The sequence below is a fragment of the Tiliqua scincoides genome, chromosome 1 (genome assembly GCF_035046505.1).
Source record: "Tiliqua scincoides isolate rTilSci1 chromosome 1, rTilSci1.hap2, whole genome shotgun sequence".
Lineage (NCBI taxonomy): Eukaryota > Metazoa > Chordata > Lepidosauria > Squamata > Scincidae > Tiliqua > Tiliqua scincoides.
The window spans coordinates 50,060,175-50,077,645 of NC_089821.1; the positions used below are offsets into that span (position 1 = coordinate 50,060,175).

The following is a 17,471-nucleotide window of genomic DNA, read 5'->3' on the forward strand; positions in this document are numbered from 1 at the left end:
ATAAACGAATATATTAGAGAGAACTTGTATGAATAAATGAATTTTACAGAGTTTATAATAGAACAATAATACAGGCATGTAGAACCATATGAGAACTATGAACTGTTTGCCACATGCATCTTGCACAGTGAAAACATATAGACCAAACCAGAAACACATGGAGACATGTTGTTCAGAGGCAATGTGGGGGGTTTAAAATAATGGGCCAGTGCGCATTCCAGCAGTCTTCAATGGGCCAGAGGGCAAATTGGGGGTCCCCAAGGGCTGTAAATGGCCCATGGGCCTGGGTTCGCCCACTTCTGTTCTAAACCACACCTTCTGCCCTCCTCCTACTTAAGGAGAACCATCAAGGATTGGCTTGCATCATTATTATTATTATGGATCTTATGCACAGTCTACCAAATGTTGGTGGCTAGATTTAACCTGTTGAATGTCAGGTTCTTTCTATGGACCTTGGACATTCACAGATATTTCCATAAAACATGTGCTGTTCCAAGTAAGACTGCTTTCTGTAGTTGATGTGTAGTGATTTTATTTACTCCTAGGATGTTCAGGTTTGTTTTTTTTCCAAATCTTTTGGCATCACGCCTAAAGCACTGATGATTGGTAAAATTTTAGCTTTTTTTCTGCCATAAGCATTCAACTTCAATTTGCAATCTTTATATTTTGTGATCTTGCCCTGTCCTTTCTTTTCAGTTCCTGCATCTGCAGATATTGCCACATTTACTATCCAGACCAGCTTCTTTTCAACAATTGTCAAATTTGGAGTGTTGTGGGCTATGTATTTTTCTTTCTGAATACTAAAATTATAATATGTGCTTTGCAGAAAATTAAACACCCAATCCTAGCCAATTTTCCAGCATCTATGCAGCTGCAATGCAGCCCCAACAAATGTTCCCTTACCTTGAGGAGGCCTCCGTGACTGTCCCACCACCACAGGATGCCGCACACGCCCTGTTGGCACGGCTCTACTAGAGCTCAAAAGTTGAATAGGATTGTTTGGTGTTAGTGGTCTCTTTCAATCCTGCATAACATTTTTTTTTTAATAGAAGAAACTTTATATACGTTATAAAATTGGAACTGTTGGAAAATTGGAAGCAGAACTGTTTTCTTCTTAAAAATTTAATTCATGATAAAACAGGTCTCCAAAAATGGACATCTTTACACTCTTACATACAAGTGAGTCATTAAATAAGATCTGTAGTTGGAAGTCAGAGTCTAAAACATGCAGTGAACCAAATGGAACACTTTTTGAATTTCTGAACTAAATACTTTCCTTGTTATCCCAATACATAATGAACACAAACTGAAATAGTTTTTTCATCTTCCAGCAGTGCTAGACTCAAAAGGGACTAAAGACAGAAACATCAAAATTATCAAATAGTGACAAGAGTACAGAGTGTGGTTCAGGACATGCATATTTCCGGAATATGTTTGCGAAATTTTAGCGTCCTCTGTTTTTTCTTATCCAGAACCTTGGCGCACAGTCTTGTGTTTAAACAGTCGTAGACTCAACCGCAGCAAGTCATTATCTACTACTGGAGGATTTGTGTATGTTTGTTTTGTTGTGCCCTTTTCATTTTTCACTAGCTGCTTTCGTATTGCAGAATCTCTTCTAAAGCACAGGGCCTTACAACATGGACCAAGATTACATAACAGACCAGCTTGCTCTTCTTTTCGCAACAGAGCAGTCATATTCAGGGCCCCAAATTCATGTTCAAAAAGGCTTTCAGCATCTTTTGGTTTCTCCAAAGCTCTCTGACAGGTTTCTTTTATTTTTGAGAAAAGTGGAGAGCCAGTCAGTTGTTTGGAAATGCCAACTCTCAACATAACAGCACGTGGAGTAAATTTCAAAAGGGCAGCTCCAGGCTCCCTGGGTTCTTTTGGCTGCTTTGGCATAAGACTAGACCAGTCCGCATCTATGACATCCACAGGATCTGGCATTTTCTCATCTTGCTGATCCTCCCTCTTTTCAGCATCATCTGCCAAAATTTCACCCAGTTCATCATCACTAATTGGTTCATATTCACCAGCACCAGATCCCATTGACTGCATATCATCTATTTTGGCTTCATCATCCCCACCTTCTAAGTTTTCTACTTTCTCGGCTTCGATCCCATCTTCGAATCCTTGCAAAGTTCCCAAATCTTGATCTAGTCTCTCTCTTTCAAGGAAGACAGAATCCAGACAAATTCCCTCAAACTCTTGATGCTCTTTGCCTGGTTTTGTTTCAGTGTGCTTGGATAACTCTGCTTGAGAGGAAGAACTGAGACCTCTGTCTCGATCAGTATTCTCAGGAAGTGGTCTCTCCTTTTCACGGTCCACATCCCTTCGCTTTTCCCGCTGTCTGTCTCGTTCCCGAATTCTATCACATTCTCTGCTCCTCAACCAGTCTTTAGTAGCTTTTCTGTCCCAATCTCTCTCCCATCTCGTCTTTCTCGGTCCTGTTCACAATCATGTTCATGCCTGTCTCTGTCCTGAGCTCTCGCTCTACTATCAAAGGACCCAGATCTGGAATGGCCTTGGCGATCTGATTCAGGAGAACTTCGCCTTGAACGGTGAGTTCTTGAATCCTGTCAATCTGAGGATGTGCTGCAACTAGGAACCCCTCGTTTCAGTTGATCAATTCTTGACTTCCGCTCTCCAGAAATTTCTAGGCATCTTCTTTTTCTGTCACTGGAACTACTATGCAAGATCTTTAAACCAGTTTGATCATCTCCACTACGGTGAGCAGAATCATCAGAGGGCGATCGGAGTCTGCTCGAAGTGCGGCTTCGATTGCTGTTAAGGCTGCTGCTTCGCTTTTGTTCAGCGGGCTTGAGGTGAGGTGCTTCTTCAACAACGTGAGCTGTTTCCACATTTTCACCCCTTGTGTGATGGCTGCTCCTATGGGGCTCCTCAGAAGCTCTTTCCAGAATAGTTTCTCCACGCTCTGGAACATCTTCATTGGACCAGTCACTAGGCAGGCAGGAGGCAGCAGGACTTGAGGCAAAGGCTGGATGGTTGTTCCCTGGTTCTCAGAGGCTCTCCCAGGGGCTCCTTCCTGCAGCTCTCCTTCTGTAGCTTGGTCTCTCCCAGCTCGCTCCTTCTCTCCCAGCTTCCCAGGTGGTCCATCTGCTCTTTGCTTGTGCAGCCCCTTTTATAGGCCTCTGCACACAGCAGCCTCTACTGGTACTGCAGCCTCCTCTCCTGCAGCAGTTTTCCCTCTGGTCCTCCTGAGACAGATTGAGCCCAAGTTCTGCACATAACAGTATTCAGCCCCTTCACGTTTGATAAGGCACATTTGATAAGATACCCCACCTTCATGTTTGCATGAGACATGAGAGGGAAGAAGAAGGGGTCACAAAGGGATATGAGAATGTCAAGCAACTTTAATTTATAAAGAGCAACATGATTGTTCAGAAAATAAAAATTTGGTGGGAATTCTGCCCCGCCCCCTTTTGGTAGAGGGAGAATGTTGAATTCTCTTTGAATGTTGAATTCAAAGATTTTGAAAGTGGCACTTAGATCTGCTGCTGACCTACTTGGTACAGATATTCTGGAATTGACATAATGTATTGGGCGTTAAATTAGATTTGGAGATGGAATGGAGTAATGAAAAGCAGCTTCTATCACATAGGTCAAAAATGTTCTTTTAATGGGGCAATACTCTGACAACTCTTTTTGTATTAACTGTTTTTATTAACAAGGTGTTTCAGATTGTTGCCCCTCCCTTTTTTTAAACAGCCAAACATTTCCACTACATGTTTTACTATAGGAAATTGCTAAGTTTCAATGATTTTGAGTGAAGCAGGGCTTTTGGAATGTTTGAAGAGCTCCTCTAAAAGGGGAAGCTGGAAAGTTGGCAGTTAGAAGAACCAGTTGGTCAACCAGGGAGAGTCAGTTACACAGAGAGCAGAGGGAGTTGCAGCCCAATTCTAAAGCCAGCAGTTCTGCAGGGGGCAGGGACACCACAACTATATCCTGCTATATAAGGCTACTGCTATATCCAGTGACACTGCCAAGGCCGCTGGAGGTCTCTTCTGGGCTGTCATCCCCTTGACTGAAGCTCAGTGTTGGTGGATTGGGCCCTTAGTTACTGGGGAGGAGGTTTTACCATCTGGAGAGCTGGGACAATGTGGGGCTGACTGTATGCTACTTGCTGTGACAGTCTTACCTGAGCAGCTGCCTAGTCTTAGGTAATTAGATGGGGTTGCTGTGAGTGAATGAAAGTGGTTTTACTTACCTGTGTACCTAACTTTGCCATCCTTTCCATTTGCCTTTCTCTTAGTTCCTTCTTTTGGTTAGATTAATAGTTAGTTGTTACAAATGCTCTTCAGACTGTTCAGTTTTTTCTGGTCAGGCTGGCTGGGTCTTTCTCTCTAGCACAGCACAAAAATTCCTGCTGGGGCTGAGAAATTTTGGAATTTTTGTAACAATGGTAGTGCGAAAACTTTTCGTCAAAAGTTTTGGGAGATTGTTGCTCGCTGCCTTTGCTATCTTCCAGTGTCCCAAAACTAAAGACACCACACCTGATATATAGACAAGGAGAAGAACATTTTTAAGCTGGTTTTTAAAAAAGAAGTGCTGTGAAGAAATTTAAAAATAATATGCAATCAACTTTGGCGTCCAAAGAACATGAAGCTCTGTGATGGAAACTGGCTATGGTGCTCAGGCCAAGTATGCAAAGAAGGGCTTGTAACAGTGACACACAGAACCCTATGGAAATCTGAAATGGTTTCCACAAATCTTGTCCCTGTGGCTGAACAAGTCTGGACAGCCCCACTGCAATTTGTGCTCCCCCTCGCAAGGGACGACACAAGAGCTTTTCAGCGCAGGGAGGTGGGGTTGGTGGGGTGGCAGGTGATGCAGGGCCTCCCCACCAGAGTCCTTCGAAAAGCACCACCGCCGTGTCAGGTGCCCAAGCACCCACAACCCACCCACAACTGTCCCAGAAGGGGACAGCAGAAACGTGTGGGTTGTGGGTGCTTGGGCGCCTCACACGGCGGTGGCGCTTTCCGAAGGACTCTGGTGGGGAGGCCCTGCCTCACCTGCCAGCCCGCCCACCGCAGGTCCCTGTGTCACGCCCTCTCCTCCGCGGTGCAGGCGACCGTCAGAACCCTCCTCCCTTGGGGCTGCTAGGACTGTGGCCGCTCCGCAGGTAGAGCCTCGTGACGTGGGCGCAGTGGGGGCGGGACGGGAAGGAAAGCCCAGGCTCCAGCCAGCGCCCTGACCCCTCCCCTCGGAGCGGGGGGCGCGTGAGCGCGCGCGCTTCCAGTTGGGGCCGCGGAGGTGTGGGAGGCAACGCGAGTCCTGGCGGGACGCAGCTCCCTCTCCCGCCCGCCACCGCCCCCGGAGCGGAGCTGGCCGTCCCGCGCGCGCCTTTCTTTGGAGGAGATGAGGAAGGCAGAGCCGGCCGCGAGGAGAAGCTGACGAGCACCATGAGGGAAGGCAGGGAAGCCGCCGCGCCTCGCCAGGGGGGCCCCCGCCAGCCGGACAGCGCCGCCCAGCGCGAGGCCGGCCAGAGGAACGGCTACGTGAAGGGCTGCGCGACCCCGCTGCCCCACAGCCCGCCGCTCGGCTTCCTTGCGCTGCTGCCGGCCGCTCACCGGGGCCCTCTCCTGGGCGCGGGCGCCGCGGCCGCCTGCGCGCTCCTCCTGTGGCTGGGCTGGGGGGCCGGCGCGCAGGCGGCGGCGGTGGCCGGGCTGTGCCAGTGCCTCAGCCCGCTCTTCAGCCTCGCCTGCGCCTTCTTCTTCCTCACCCGCTACCTGTCTCGGGACGAGCCCGGCGGCCCCTGGTGGCTCCTGGCGCTGCCGCTGTGCTGCTTCTCGGGGGACTGGCTGCTGCTGCCCCGCCAGGAGGAGGCGGCGGAGGACGCCCCCGAGCTGCGCATGGCGGCGGGCCGGCTGCTGGCCGCGCTGGGCGCCGTGGCGGGGCTGACTCTCCCGCGGCGCAGCCTCAAGCTCCGCCGGAGCCTCCTGGTCCTGGTCTTCTCCAGCCTCGTGTGGCTGGTCTCGCTCACGAGCCTGCGCTCCGTGCCTCCGGCTCTGAGGCCGCTGCTGTCCGGCTTGGTCGGGGCGGCGGGCTGCCTGCTGGCGCTGCTGGGCGGGGAGCGCCGCACCTTCTCCGCGCGCTCCTCGCCGCTCCGGGGGCTCGCCCAGTGTTCTCACCCGAGGCTTGCCGGCAGCGCGGAGGAGAAGGTGCCCGTGCTGCGACCCAGGAGGAGATCCAGCTGCGTGTCCCTGGGGGAGACCTCCGGCAGTTCCTACGGCGGCTGCAAAATGTCCAGGAGACCGTCGTTACCTTGCATCTCCAAAGAACAGGTAAGCCTTCCCCTGGCAGGGGCAGCCATAACTTCTGCAACTGAAAGCTTGGCAGCCCAATCCTGCTCACACTTGCCTGGGAGTAAGCCCCATTGAATATAATGGGACTTACTTCTGAGTAGACTTGCACAGGACTGGGCTCTAGGAGTGCAATCCTGTGCATGCTTTCCTGTCAGTCAGCCCCACTAAACTCAGTGGGACTTACTTCTGAGTAGACATGCATAGGATTGGACTCTCAGTCTTTGCGAGCACACTTTGTGGGCATGCAGCTAGAGCAGCCTGCAAGTCAGAACACTTTGGAGAAAGAACACTTCACTAGGCTCTTCTGCAGCTCTTTGTCCTTTGCTCTTTAGGCTTGTCTGCATATGTTTAATTCTGTGTTAAACGTGCGACCGAGTACTGTGCAGCCGTGTTCATGAGTATTATTCTGTGGCTGTCTATTCAAAAGGAATGCAAAAATGAAATGATGTGTTTAATGTATTGGGTCGGTAGTACTGACTCGGAGCCCAATCCTATGTGTGTTTACTCAGAAGTAAATCCCATTCTAGTCAATGGGGCTTACTTCCAATTAAGTGTGGATAGGATTGGACCCTCAGACAGCAATCCTGTCCACACTTACTTGGGAGTAAGCCCCATTGACTAGAATGGGATTTACTTTTCAGTAGACATGCATTGGATTGGGCTCTAAGTATGGTACATAGACTTTTGATTGTGTAGTTTGTAATGGGATATTTGGTGAGTTTTCAGAATGTGAACAGTGAATTTCCACCTAGAAAGGATCTGCTAGGTGGACACAGCTGCAGATTTTGAAAATACAAGGTATATATACCACTCTCATAATAGATGTAATGTGAACACTATCACCACCAGTATTTATATGCTGCTTTTCTTGGTCATTTAATTACAAAGTTTAATACAAGAGTTTAATACAAGACGGTTCATCTTGCATTACGTTGTTTGTTCACAGTGCCTTTTGCAGTGTTGCTTACATTTTAAGTTGACTGGTAAAAGCAAGCAATCAGGACAAGCTTCACTAACAGCCCAATCCTATTTGTGTGTACACAGAAGTAATTCCAATTTTGGTCAATTGGGCTTACTCCCAAGTAAATGTGGATCGACTTGCATCCTAAACAAATAAAGGATTATCTTATGATCTTAACAGAGAATAAACTGGGTTTGAGAACCAACATATTATGCCTCATCAATGCAAAGGACTACAAGTGCATCCGCAGATCTGGCTCAACAGGTCCCTTGGACTCATGTCTGGCCAGACTCGGGTCTCACCTGAAACCTCCAAAAGGGGATTGGAGCTTGCTCTGGTCCTCTCCAGAGGGCTTTCTAAAGCCTGCAGAAGCAGTGTGCGTCTGCCTGCTGCCTCTGTGGGCTTCAGAATGGCTAGTGGAGCCAAAAGAACATGACTTCCAGTTTCCTAAGGGAAACGAAGTGACATTTTTATGCCCTCAGGCCTCAGAATGTCTTAAAAAGCATAAAAATGTCACTTTAGTTTCTCTTGAGAAACCAGAAGTCACGTTCTTTTGGCTCCACTAGCCATTCTGAAGCCTGCAGAGACAGCGGATGGATCCTGACTGCCTCTGTGGGCTTCAGAAAGCCCTCTGGAGAGGATTGGAGCTGTGCTCCCCCTTTGGAGGGCTTAAGGGGCCTATCATAGTTTTGATTATCTGCCAATTTTGGCATTAGCAGGGGGTCCGAGAACAGATCTCTTGCGAATACCAAGGCCCCACCTGTAATTCCTTGGTGTTATATCTTTTGGAATGTTATGAAATAAAGACCTGAGGACAAAATGTTGGAAACTGAACTAGCAATTAGGGAATGGTCTTCCAGGTTGTTAAGCAGGTGGTATTCGACATCTTTCAGAATTGAATTTCACCTTCTCAGGACAGAAACACTTGCTGGTTGTAGTAATGGAGCTTCATTAAGCCCTTCTTGTCAGTAATACAGGTGGAGCCTGTTTAGCTGCTGACTTTATATCTGTGGATCTGGCTCAACTCAGAGCTGTGCTCCGGTTGCCTCCGGAGGGCTTTCTGAAACCTGCGAGGTCACATGCATCCGCCTGTGGCCTCTGTGGGCTTCAGAATGACCTTAAAGGCCAAAAAAAGCGACTTCAGATTTTCAAACGAAAATTGGAATTGATGTTTTTAATGCCTTATAAGGCATTTAGGGATCCAGGGCCAGAAGTCGCATTTTTTAGGCCTTTTACGCTATTCTGAAACCCACAGAACCACAGCTCCGGTCACCTTTGGAGGCTTTAAAAGGACCAAAACCATGGATTTCAGTATCTGCAGGAGGTCCGAGAACGGATCCCTCACAGATACAGAGCCCCCCCGTACTTGTTCAAATAGGACACATAATGCAAGTTTTCTGTGGAATTTTTCTTTTCTGTTTTTATGGATTAAGTAAAAAACAGCAGAAAAATACTACTACTGAATTTATGATGTCTCAAATGGAAATAAGATACCAGAAAAGCTTCATAGTTAACAGCTAATAGACGTGAACATGGGACTTTCTCATAGCTGAGAAAACGATGACAATTAGTTTTTTTGTTTGTTTTTAATTTTTTAAATATTTTTCAAAAACAAATATAAACAAACATAACACAAAACAAAAACATAACACACTTCACTACACAAAACAAAAAAGGGTGCAGGAAATCATGTGTGTTGGTTGGCATCCTTCAGTCTCGAAAGACTATGGTATCGCGCTCTGAATGGTGGTTCTGGAACAGAGTGTCCTCTCCAGTGTGCGAAGCCTGGGTAAAATAGATATGGAGGATAGACTGTTACCCATGCAGCAAATCCCCCCTCTCTATGTCACTGAAATGGTCCAATGGAAAGGCAGAAGCCAATACGGTTGGTTCCAGCGGTGTCGCAGGAGTTGCCAGAACGTGACTGTGTTCAGCCATGAACTGCCTCAGGGACTCTGGCTCTGGATTTTGCCTCAAGGTTGACTCCTGAAGCCTTTTCCATAACTGGATGTAGCCACAAGGCAGTGGAGGTTTGGGGAGGAAATCATATATCATTATCATATATCACTAAAACTAATAAATCATTACATATCTTAATCAATTTCCTCTTCTAAATTTACATCTTAATATTTTTCATTCATCATTCATCTATCTTATCATAAAGTTATATATGTAGTACAATCATCAAAATTCCCTCTTATATATTTCTAAAACTTCATTTTCAACCAAGCATAAGAAGGTTTCCATTGCTCAATTTGTGTCGGTTTTCGTTGGCGATCCAAAATTTCTGAAAGTCTGTCCATTTCCGCCACTCATTTTCTCTTTCTCTTCTTCCTCACTCTCCATGGAACATGTCTCAAAATTTTGACTTTATTATCATCCACTAACCATTCCTTTTCCTGTGAGGTCTTCAGTAATTTATCTCTGTAAAAGGTTCTGATGAATTTCACATAAATTTCTCTTGGTAATTCATGTTTTCTTAGATAAAAAGTGTTCACTCTTTTCGCTGAATCCAATTCTTTAGATATCTCCTCCATCGGTGTATCAATCCATTCTGATATTAATCTGACCATCCATCACGATGTATCTTCTCCTTTCTCTTCTGGTATATTTTCTATCCTCACCACTCGAACTGCATTATCCATCTGAATTTCCATTAACGTTGTTTCTGTGTTGTGCTGATTTCCTTCTATCTCGGGTATTTTATCTTGATCTTTTCTTATCTTTTTCCCCAATCTCTCAATCTTTTGTTTATTTTCTTCTGATCTAATTTTCACATCCATCAGTTGTTCACTAAGTTCATCTAATTGTTTAGTTAAAGCATCTACGCTGGCTTGGGTCTGTACAGATTGGTTTATTTGTTGCTGTACCGTTGCCAACAGTTTTTCCGTGTTATCTTGCATAGTCTGTTTCCAGTCTTTCCCTTTCGATTCCTCTTGTGTTAATTTTCCAAGTCCTGCCTCCGACGCTGGTGAGCTTCGGACTTTCACTGTTTTACCCGCCATCTTCGTTCTTCCTTCCTGTAAAGCTCAAATATCTGTTATCAAACAAATTACTTTCACTTTCAGTTATCTATACATCACATCAACAAACAATCCTCTAATCACTCATCAACAATAACAAAAGAAAATCAAGTGAAACCTTTTGCTCGCAATGTTCTTTAAAACCACTAGATGTCCTCAGCATATTATCTTCTTTGTTCCACTTATAAACACACATCCAGTTTTTGCAATGTCTTTTTAAATCCACTAGATGTTGTTGGTGCACTGTTCTTGTTATTTCTTGTTTCTGTTTTTCTTATCTGTTGTAACTTGTAACCTTGACAACCACATTCTCTGTCAGCAAGAATGTCAACATATCTAGCCGCTCTTTCAGGCAGTCCCAAACAATAATATCAAGCCAAGGCAATAAATGCTCCAATACACAAACTTTGTCCAAGGACAGTTAATTTGTATTCCACCAAAATTCAAAGTTGTAAAGTTATAATTATATTTTCATATATCCATAACAGGCTTGGTAAATCTCTTCTACGATTTCTCCTCACACCGATAAACAGCTGAGGGAGGAAAACCTCCCCCCCTCTTCTTCTCACAGCAGAAAAAGAACCAAGTTAGGCAAGCAATTACTCAGTTCACGCCAGGCATACATAAATGGAGTAACACTTACTTAAATCTTTCAGTATCTTTCCCTGCTGGGACCTTCAGCTTGATTCAGCATGAATTCTTCACCACTGCTGCCAAGACAGCGGAATCTCCTGGGAAAGCCCCCCTGGCCGGGCTTTATCCCCTCAGGGATCATGCCATCACATGGAGGAATTTATCTCTCCTGACAAACAATCCTCGGGTCTCCTCAGATCCGCAGTTTTTGGGAAAAAACAGAGTGCCTTTCAAGAGCTTGAGAAAGGCATGTCTACTCAGCTGCTAGGCAGCTGCTAATTGTCCTCCCCCCCCCCAACAATTTTTGAGGGGGAAAAAAGGTCATTAGCGAAGTATGAAAGCATCTGAGGAATTTCTGTTGACTTGGTTCCTTTTTGTGTCCCATCTACAAAATTCTCTGTTCAGACCCTCACCCTAAGGCTGCAAGGGGAGGGTCTGTAGCTCAGTATACATGTTTCATTCAGAAGGCCCCAGGTTCAATAATAGTATCTGCAGATTGAACTGGGAAGAGAAAAATGAATGGAAACTTAAAAGGCGATATCAAAGGTTGCAGTTGTTAATGCTGAGCTAGGTTAATGAAGCTGCAAAATATTTTTCATGACAGAAAAGCAACTTTAGTGAAACTTAGAACAGTATGACCCTAGCTTTAGTATATGGCAGTGGTTCCCAAACTTAGTGCAGTCATGGCGCCGTTCTTTCACAGCAGTCTTTCTTCTCTCCTGGGTGCTACCATCTTGGATTGTACCTGTGAGTTTGCCACTGCGCACAGTTTCGGAACCACTGGTATATGGACTTGGTAACCATCTAACAGCCCGATCCGGAACTGCTCAGTGTGCCGGACTGCCACGGCACCAAAATGGCTGCAGCAGCATCTTGAGTACACCGGACAACTGGCAGTGGCTCCTTGGGAGAAGGGGGACATTTGTCCCCTTCCCCTGGGTAAGGAAATGGCCCTGCAATGGGGCTTCTAGACTGTTTGTTTGTCGGCTGTTCAGCCAGCGCAGAATCAAGATGCCTCATGTTGTGAGCTGAGTTCTACCGGTTCTGCCCTGCTTCCTCCCCCTGCTACGCCTTCTCTCCCCCCTCCCCCCATCCTGGAACACCTTTCCCCTCACTACCACTCACCTCTCTGGTGATCCAAGTGAGTGGCAGGCGGTGGAGCATCGACCTCTGACCAGCGCTGTCCTATGAGGGCTTGTGCTGGGCCAGCTCCGGTGCTGGGCTGGCCGTAATGCTCACAGATGTGCCTTATGGTACGTTTTCAACAATGCACAACCACAATGAACCGGCACGCACAGTTCAGGATAGGGCCCTTATGTCTCTCCATGAAGGCTAAACTATGAGGACAGTGGAACCTGCACTTTAATACAGTGCCACAAATGCCATCTTTTTTGTTGCTTCCAGTCACAGTAACTGCACTGAATTGTGCATATTATGTTTTCAGAAGATAAAGACACATCATAATGTCAACAAATAATTTGAAAACATAATTCATCTGCAGGATCGCATCGCTAACGGGGCTGCAGGGACTGGGATACACTCACCAGTCCCTGCAGCAGTCTCCTTTGGGTGTGGGGAGCCCTGCGCGAGCATCTGCAGGTTTCCTCAGCCTGCAGAAAGTGAATGTGGAGCAATTGCACCCCGGAAACAAAAAATGGGACGTGATCATTCCACTTTCACTTTCTGCATGCTGGAGAGCCCTGCAGACGCTTGCACAGGGCTCCCCACACCCCGGCTGCTGCAGGGACTGGTGAGTGCATCCCAGTTCCTGCAGCCCTGTTAGTGACGCGATTCTGGGGATTGCGTCACTGCCTTCCTGCTCCTTAAAGGGGCAGTGGCCAGCGCCCTCAGGCTGCAACATTGCAACGCCCCAGTTTGAATTCCACCGCTTTAGAGTATCACATGATTTCTGCATGAATTGTCTACATGCCTTCATGAAGGAGGATTCACAGTTAATCAGGTTGCAGCTCGTGTTCATATGAAAGTTAGTAAGAAAGTTACCTAGGGAGCAATCATAACCCACTTTCCAGCACCGATATAAGGGCAACCCAGCTCCAAAGTAAGGGAACAAGCATTCCCTTACTTTGAGGAGGCCTCTGTGAGTGCCACCCAACTGCAGGATTCCATTGGCACAGCTATGCCAGTGATGGAAAGTTGGTTAGGATTTGGGCCTTAGAAAGTTAGCTATAGCTGAGGAATTCTGAGTTTTCTAATACAATTATAGCAGATATTGCATTAATGTTCTTCGCATCTTAATTATCTTAATGAAATTTTGCATAGAGGGCCTACATGTTAAGAGCTGTAAGATGCCAAGCTTCAAAGTAAGAAATACAGTAATTGAAAGACTTTCCCCTTGTAATGCAGTTTCACTTGTTTGTGACCATTCTCTGCACATCTGTAACATGCCTCCTCTCTTTCTTTTTGCCAACTGATACTGGGTGTTTCCCTTTCCGTTTTGATTAAAATCCATTACATATTAATAAAATTGTGTGGCGTTACTTAGTTTAATCAATTGTCTATTCTAGCATGTGCTAACATCATGTCTATAGGAATTTCGCTTTGCTTTGAGTTATGTTCTTCAACTTTCTGTATTTCTAAAAGTAAATGTTTCTAAATGAATTGTTATCCAAATAGTTTTGTTTTGCAATTCGTTCAGGGTCACTCTGTATAATGATAGTACTTCTGAAAAGATATATACAATAACTCATAAACAAACCATTTTAAAGATCTGGAAATTTTGATGAAAGTTTTACATAAAAATTATATGGGGGAAGATTCCTTGAATCAAAATTCACCTGTTTGGATGCATTAAAAATCTTTCTTAAGACTCTAAGAGAAAATGTGTTAAAATTACTGTTTGGTGTCAGCCACCATGTATCTTTCATCTAGCAAACTTTCCTATTTTTGAGAAGGAAGTTCCTGGTCATTGAGTGTCATATCTGCTCTCCCATGTGGGTTATGGTAATCTTGTGAGGGTTTTGTGCACTAGAGGTGTGCAGTGATGAATTCTGAGTTAGTCTGAATTCTGTACTGCATCATGGTGGACTGAATAGGCCAGGAGAAAGTAGAGAAAGTAGGTTTTTGCTCTCCATTGGTTTAGTGAATGATTTTAAATGTATGCCACCTCTTATATTGGTACAACGTTATGGCATCATGGGAGGTGGGCTTTAGGGGCTGAGGTAGATACAGGCAGGATTTGGCATTTGCCTGTTCCTTCCTGTCAGTATTGCATACTGATGTATTGCATACAGTTCTGGTCACTATATCTCAAGAAGGATATAATGGAACTGGAAAAGGTGCATTAGAGAGCGACTAAATTGTTTAGTGGGCTGGGGTACCTCCCTTATGAGAGAGGCTACAGTATTTGGGGCTCTTCAGTCTAGAAAAACACACCTGAGGGGGGACATGATTGAGATGTATAAATATTCATGGGATTGATAGAAGGATGTTCTTTATCCTCTCTCACAGCATCAGAACCTGGGGACATCCACTAAAACTGAGTGTCAGGAGAGTTAGAAAAAACAAGAGAGTATCTACCCAGCTTGTAATTAATCTGTGGAACTCCTTGCCACAAGATGGTGGTGATGGCATCTGGCCTAGATGCCTTTAAAAGTAGATTGGATAGATTTATGGAGTAAAAATACATCACAGGTTACAAGCCATGAAAGGTATACACTAGTGGTTCCCAACCTTTTTTGCATTGGGACTCCCTTTTTAGATACAACAACCTGTTGAAACCCCCAGGGCCGGAAGTGACGTCATTAAGTAAGAAATAGGAAGTGACATCATTGTGCTGCAGGGCCGTAAGCAATAGCATTAAACAGGAAGTGAAGTCATTGTTTTTAATAAATCACACTTTTTGAAAGTTGAAATAACTCAAAATCCTTTTTTGAGTTTTCTGACTACACATAGCCTCCCCAACCCTCAGAATGCCCTTTTTCGGCAAAAAGACCCTCTCGGTAGAAAGCAGAAGTGATATTTTTATGCCATCTAGTTCAACTTCCTGTATCTCACAGTGGCCCACCAAATGCTCCAGAGAGCACACAAGACAACAAAAGTCCTGCATCCTGGTGCCCTTCCTTGCATCTGGTGTTCTTACATACCCATTTCTAAAATCAGGAAGTTGTACATACACATCATGGCTTGTAATCCATGATGGATTTTTCCTCCAGAAATTTGTCCAATCCACTTTTAAATGCATGTAGGCCAGATGATATTACCACATGCTGTGGCAAGGAGTTCCACAGACCAACTGCACGCTGAGTAAAGAAATATTTTCTGTCGTCTGTCCTAACTCTCCGAATACTCAATTTCAGCGGATGTCCCCTGGTTCTGGTGTCCCCTGGTTCTTACTCAACAAACTTGCTTTATTTCTGTTGCAAGGAGTATCTTTGATATTCTGGGTGCTCTGAATGCTGTAGTACTCCATGCTATGTTTTCCACACTCTTTTTTCTTCTGAATATAGGAAAATTAAAAATATAATCTTTAGAATTTTTTCTATGGTCACCAGGTGTTAAATTTCGCATTGGTATATTTCATTGGTTTTGAGTGAAGCAGGATATAGTGACTATACTGTCAGACTACTGGTGTGAGTATAAACAGATGATGAAGTGCTATGTCAGGCTCTTCAGTTGTCTTGGAAACTATTTGTGTCATACTACTCAGCGTTTGCTTACAGTGCTTGTATTTTTGAGTATAGTAAACTATAACAAAGAGGCTGCTGAGTTCAGATGGTACTATTGTGATGTGTTTTTGAAGACATGACTTCACAAAAGTGCAATAATAATAATACAAATACAATAATAGCTCTGTTAGTGATGAAAATTATGTTTCTGTGGAAATACTTAGTAAGAAATATGTTCTTTTACTCAAGTCTTAAGTTTATAAAATATTACTGCAGATAGTCGCCTATAAGTTGATCTAACAGATAAGTCAAGGGCAGGTTTTGAACCATAAACCATGGAATTTTCTATTACCCTTGGGTAAACTGGGGGTAAAACTTAGGGTGTCTGATTATAATTTTGTCTGATTTTACCCAAGGCCAGATTCTGAAAAATAACCTACCAGCAATTGTTACCTAAGAACTATACAGTCTCTAATTTAAAAAGATATAGTAAAATCATAAGATACATTTTTATTCATTAACTTTTTAAATTCTGGTCTTCAGAACCTTTTTGTAAACACTATCGGGCTAAGTGCACTGTAAGCAACATACCAGTAGAACCATTAATCAAATTCTTCTTTGATGTGTGTTAAACCAGAGGCTCTACATATAACATACAACTTATAACACATAACTGGGAGTGTGCACAGTGGAAAGGCAAGCAACAAGGAATTATGTGTGCAAGTGCAGCTACACATAGTTGCAACCCTATTTAATCGGAGATAGACCCATTGCTTTCCATGGGTGTTATTCTTAAGTAATGGTGTACTGAACTATAACCTTGGACTTTGTTTCAGATGGAAATGAGGATTATATCCTGGAGTTTTAAAACCCAGAGTGTAAAGTGGAACAAGGGTGCAGAAGGGTTGGGTGTGATCTTGCCAAAGAGAATTGGACTTGCTTGATATCAGTGGAAGTGTTGAGCCCTGGCTGGCTTTTTACCAGGGTGGGGGTTAAACTGAGGGGGGTTTGAAATTCTTTGGAAATGACTTACCAGGAACTGTTCTGTGGCAGCGGCAAAAAGAAAAATGGAGGCATTTTACCTTTCTCCAAACTGGAAGGGAGATGAAGGTGCTTGTGGGAGTTGGGAGGAGGCTTTAAGAGGAGTGCAGTGCTGCACTTCTATAGCAGCAGCCCTTATACATACTACAGTTCCCATAAGTGCCTTCACTTCTCTTCCTGTCTGGAGAAGAAGCTAAAATGGCTGCCTCTGAATACAGGTCCAACCTTGTTATGCACTGATTTTTTTATACACGGATTTTACTCTACATGAATAGCCACTGCAAAGGAAAAGGAATATGCTGATCCCTGGAGAAGGGGAAAAAATCAATCCCTTTAAAATCACAGTTTAAAAATCTACTTTTTAGTGTTGTAGAGAGACATTCATGCAAGAGATTGCAGGTATAAACTAATTATCCACTAAACTAAAATATCCATAGGAGATTTTTTCTATCTCAGCACATAAGAACCCTTTAAATTAAAGAAAAACAGTCCTTTAACAATAGCCTCATTAAAGCAAGAGAGGGCAGCCAGCTCACAATCCATCAATTATTCTCTCTCCAGGTTTCACTCCTCTCTTTCCCCTGAGCACATGAAGAAGGCTAAATGGCAGTGATTATCACCTCCATTCTTTCCCTCTCACTGTGGCTCCTGGTGAAGGAAAGGATTATTGCCTCCTAGTGAAGCCTAAGCTCCTGGAAGGAGACATTTCTAAAGGTCAGCAAGGCTGTTTTTAAATCACTGGAGCAAAGGGACTTTGTTTTTTAAATTGATTTGCTTTAGTGCATTTTTTTGCCATCCACATGAGTTCTGGGAACAGAACCCTCATGAATAATGAGACTCAACCTATACTGTAATTGTTACAGGC

General features: G+C 44.5%; 1 protein-coding gene and 1 pseudogene across 1 annotated transcript in view; one reads left to right on the forward strand and one right to left on the reverse strand.

Moving 5' to 3' along the window:
* Nucleotides 1-1,354: 1,354 nt before the first annotated feature.
* Nucleotides 1,355-5,422, reverse strand: LOC136643917 (zinc finger CCCH domain-containing protein 13 pseudogene; annotated as a pseudogene).
* The window catches only part of PDE3B (phosphodiesterase 3B), an 87,177-nt gene continuing 75,126 nt past the window's right edge, over nucleotides 5,421-17,471 (forward strand). Inside the window, exon 1 of the mRNA XM_066619355.1 lies at nucleotides 5,421-6,302. Coding sequence (XP_066475452.1) covers nucleotides 5,421-6,302 — 882 coding nt within the window. The remainder of the gene's footprint in view (nucleotides 6,303-17,471) is intronic.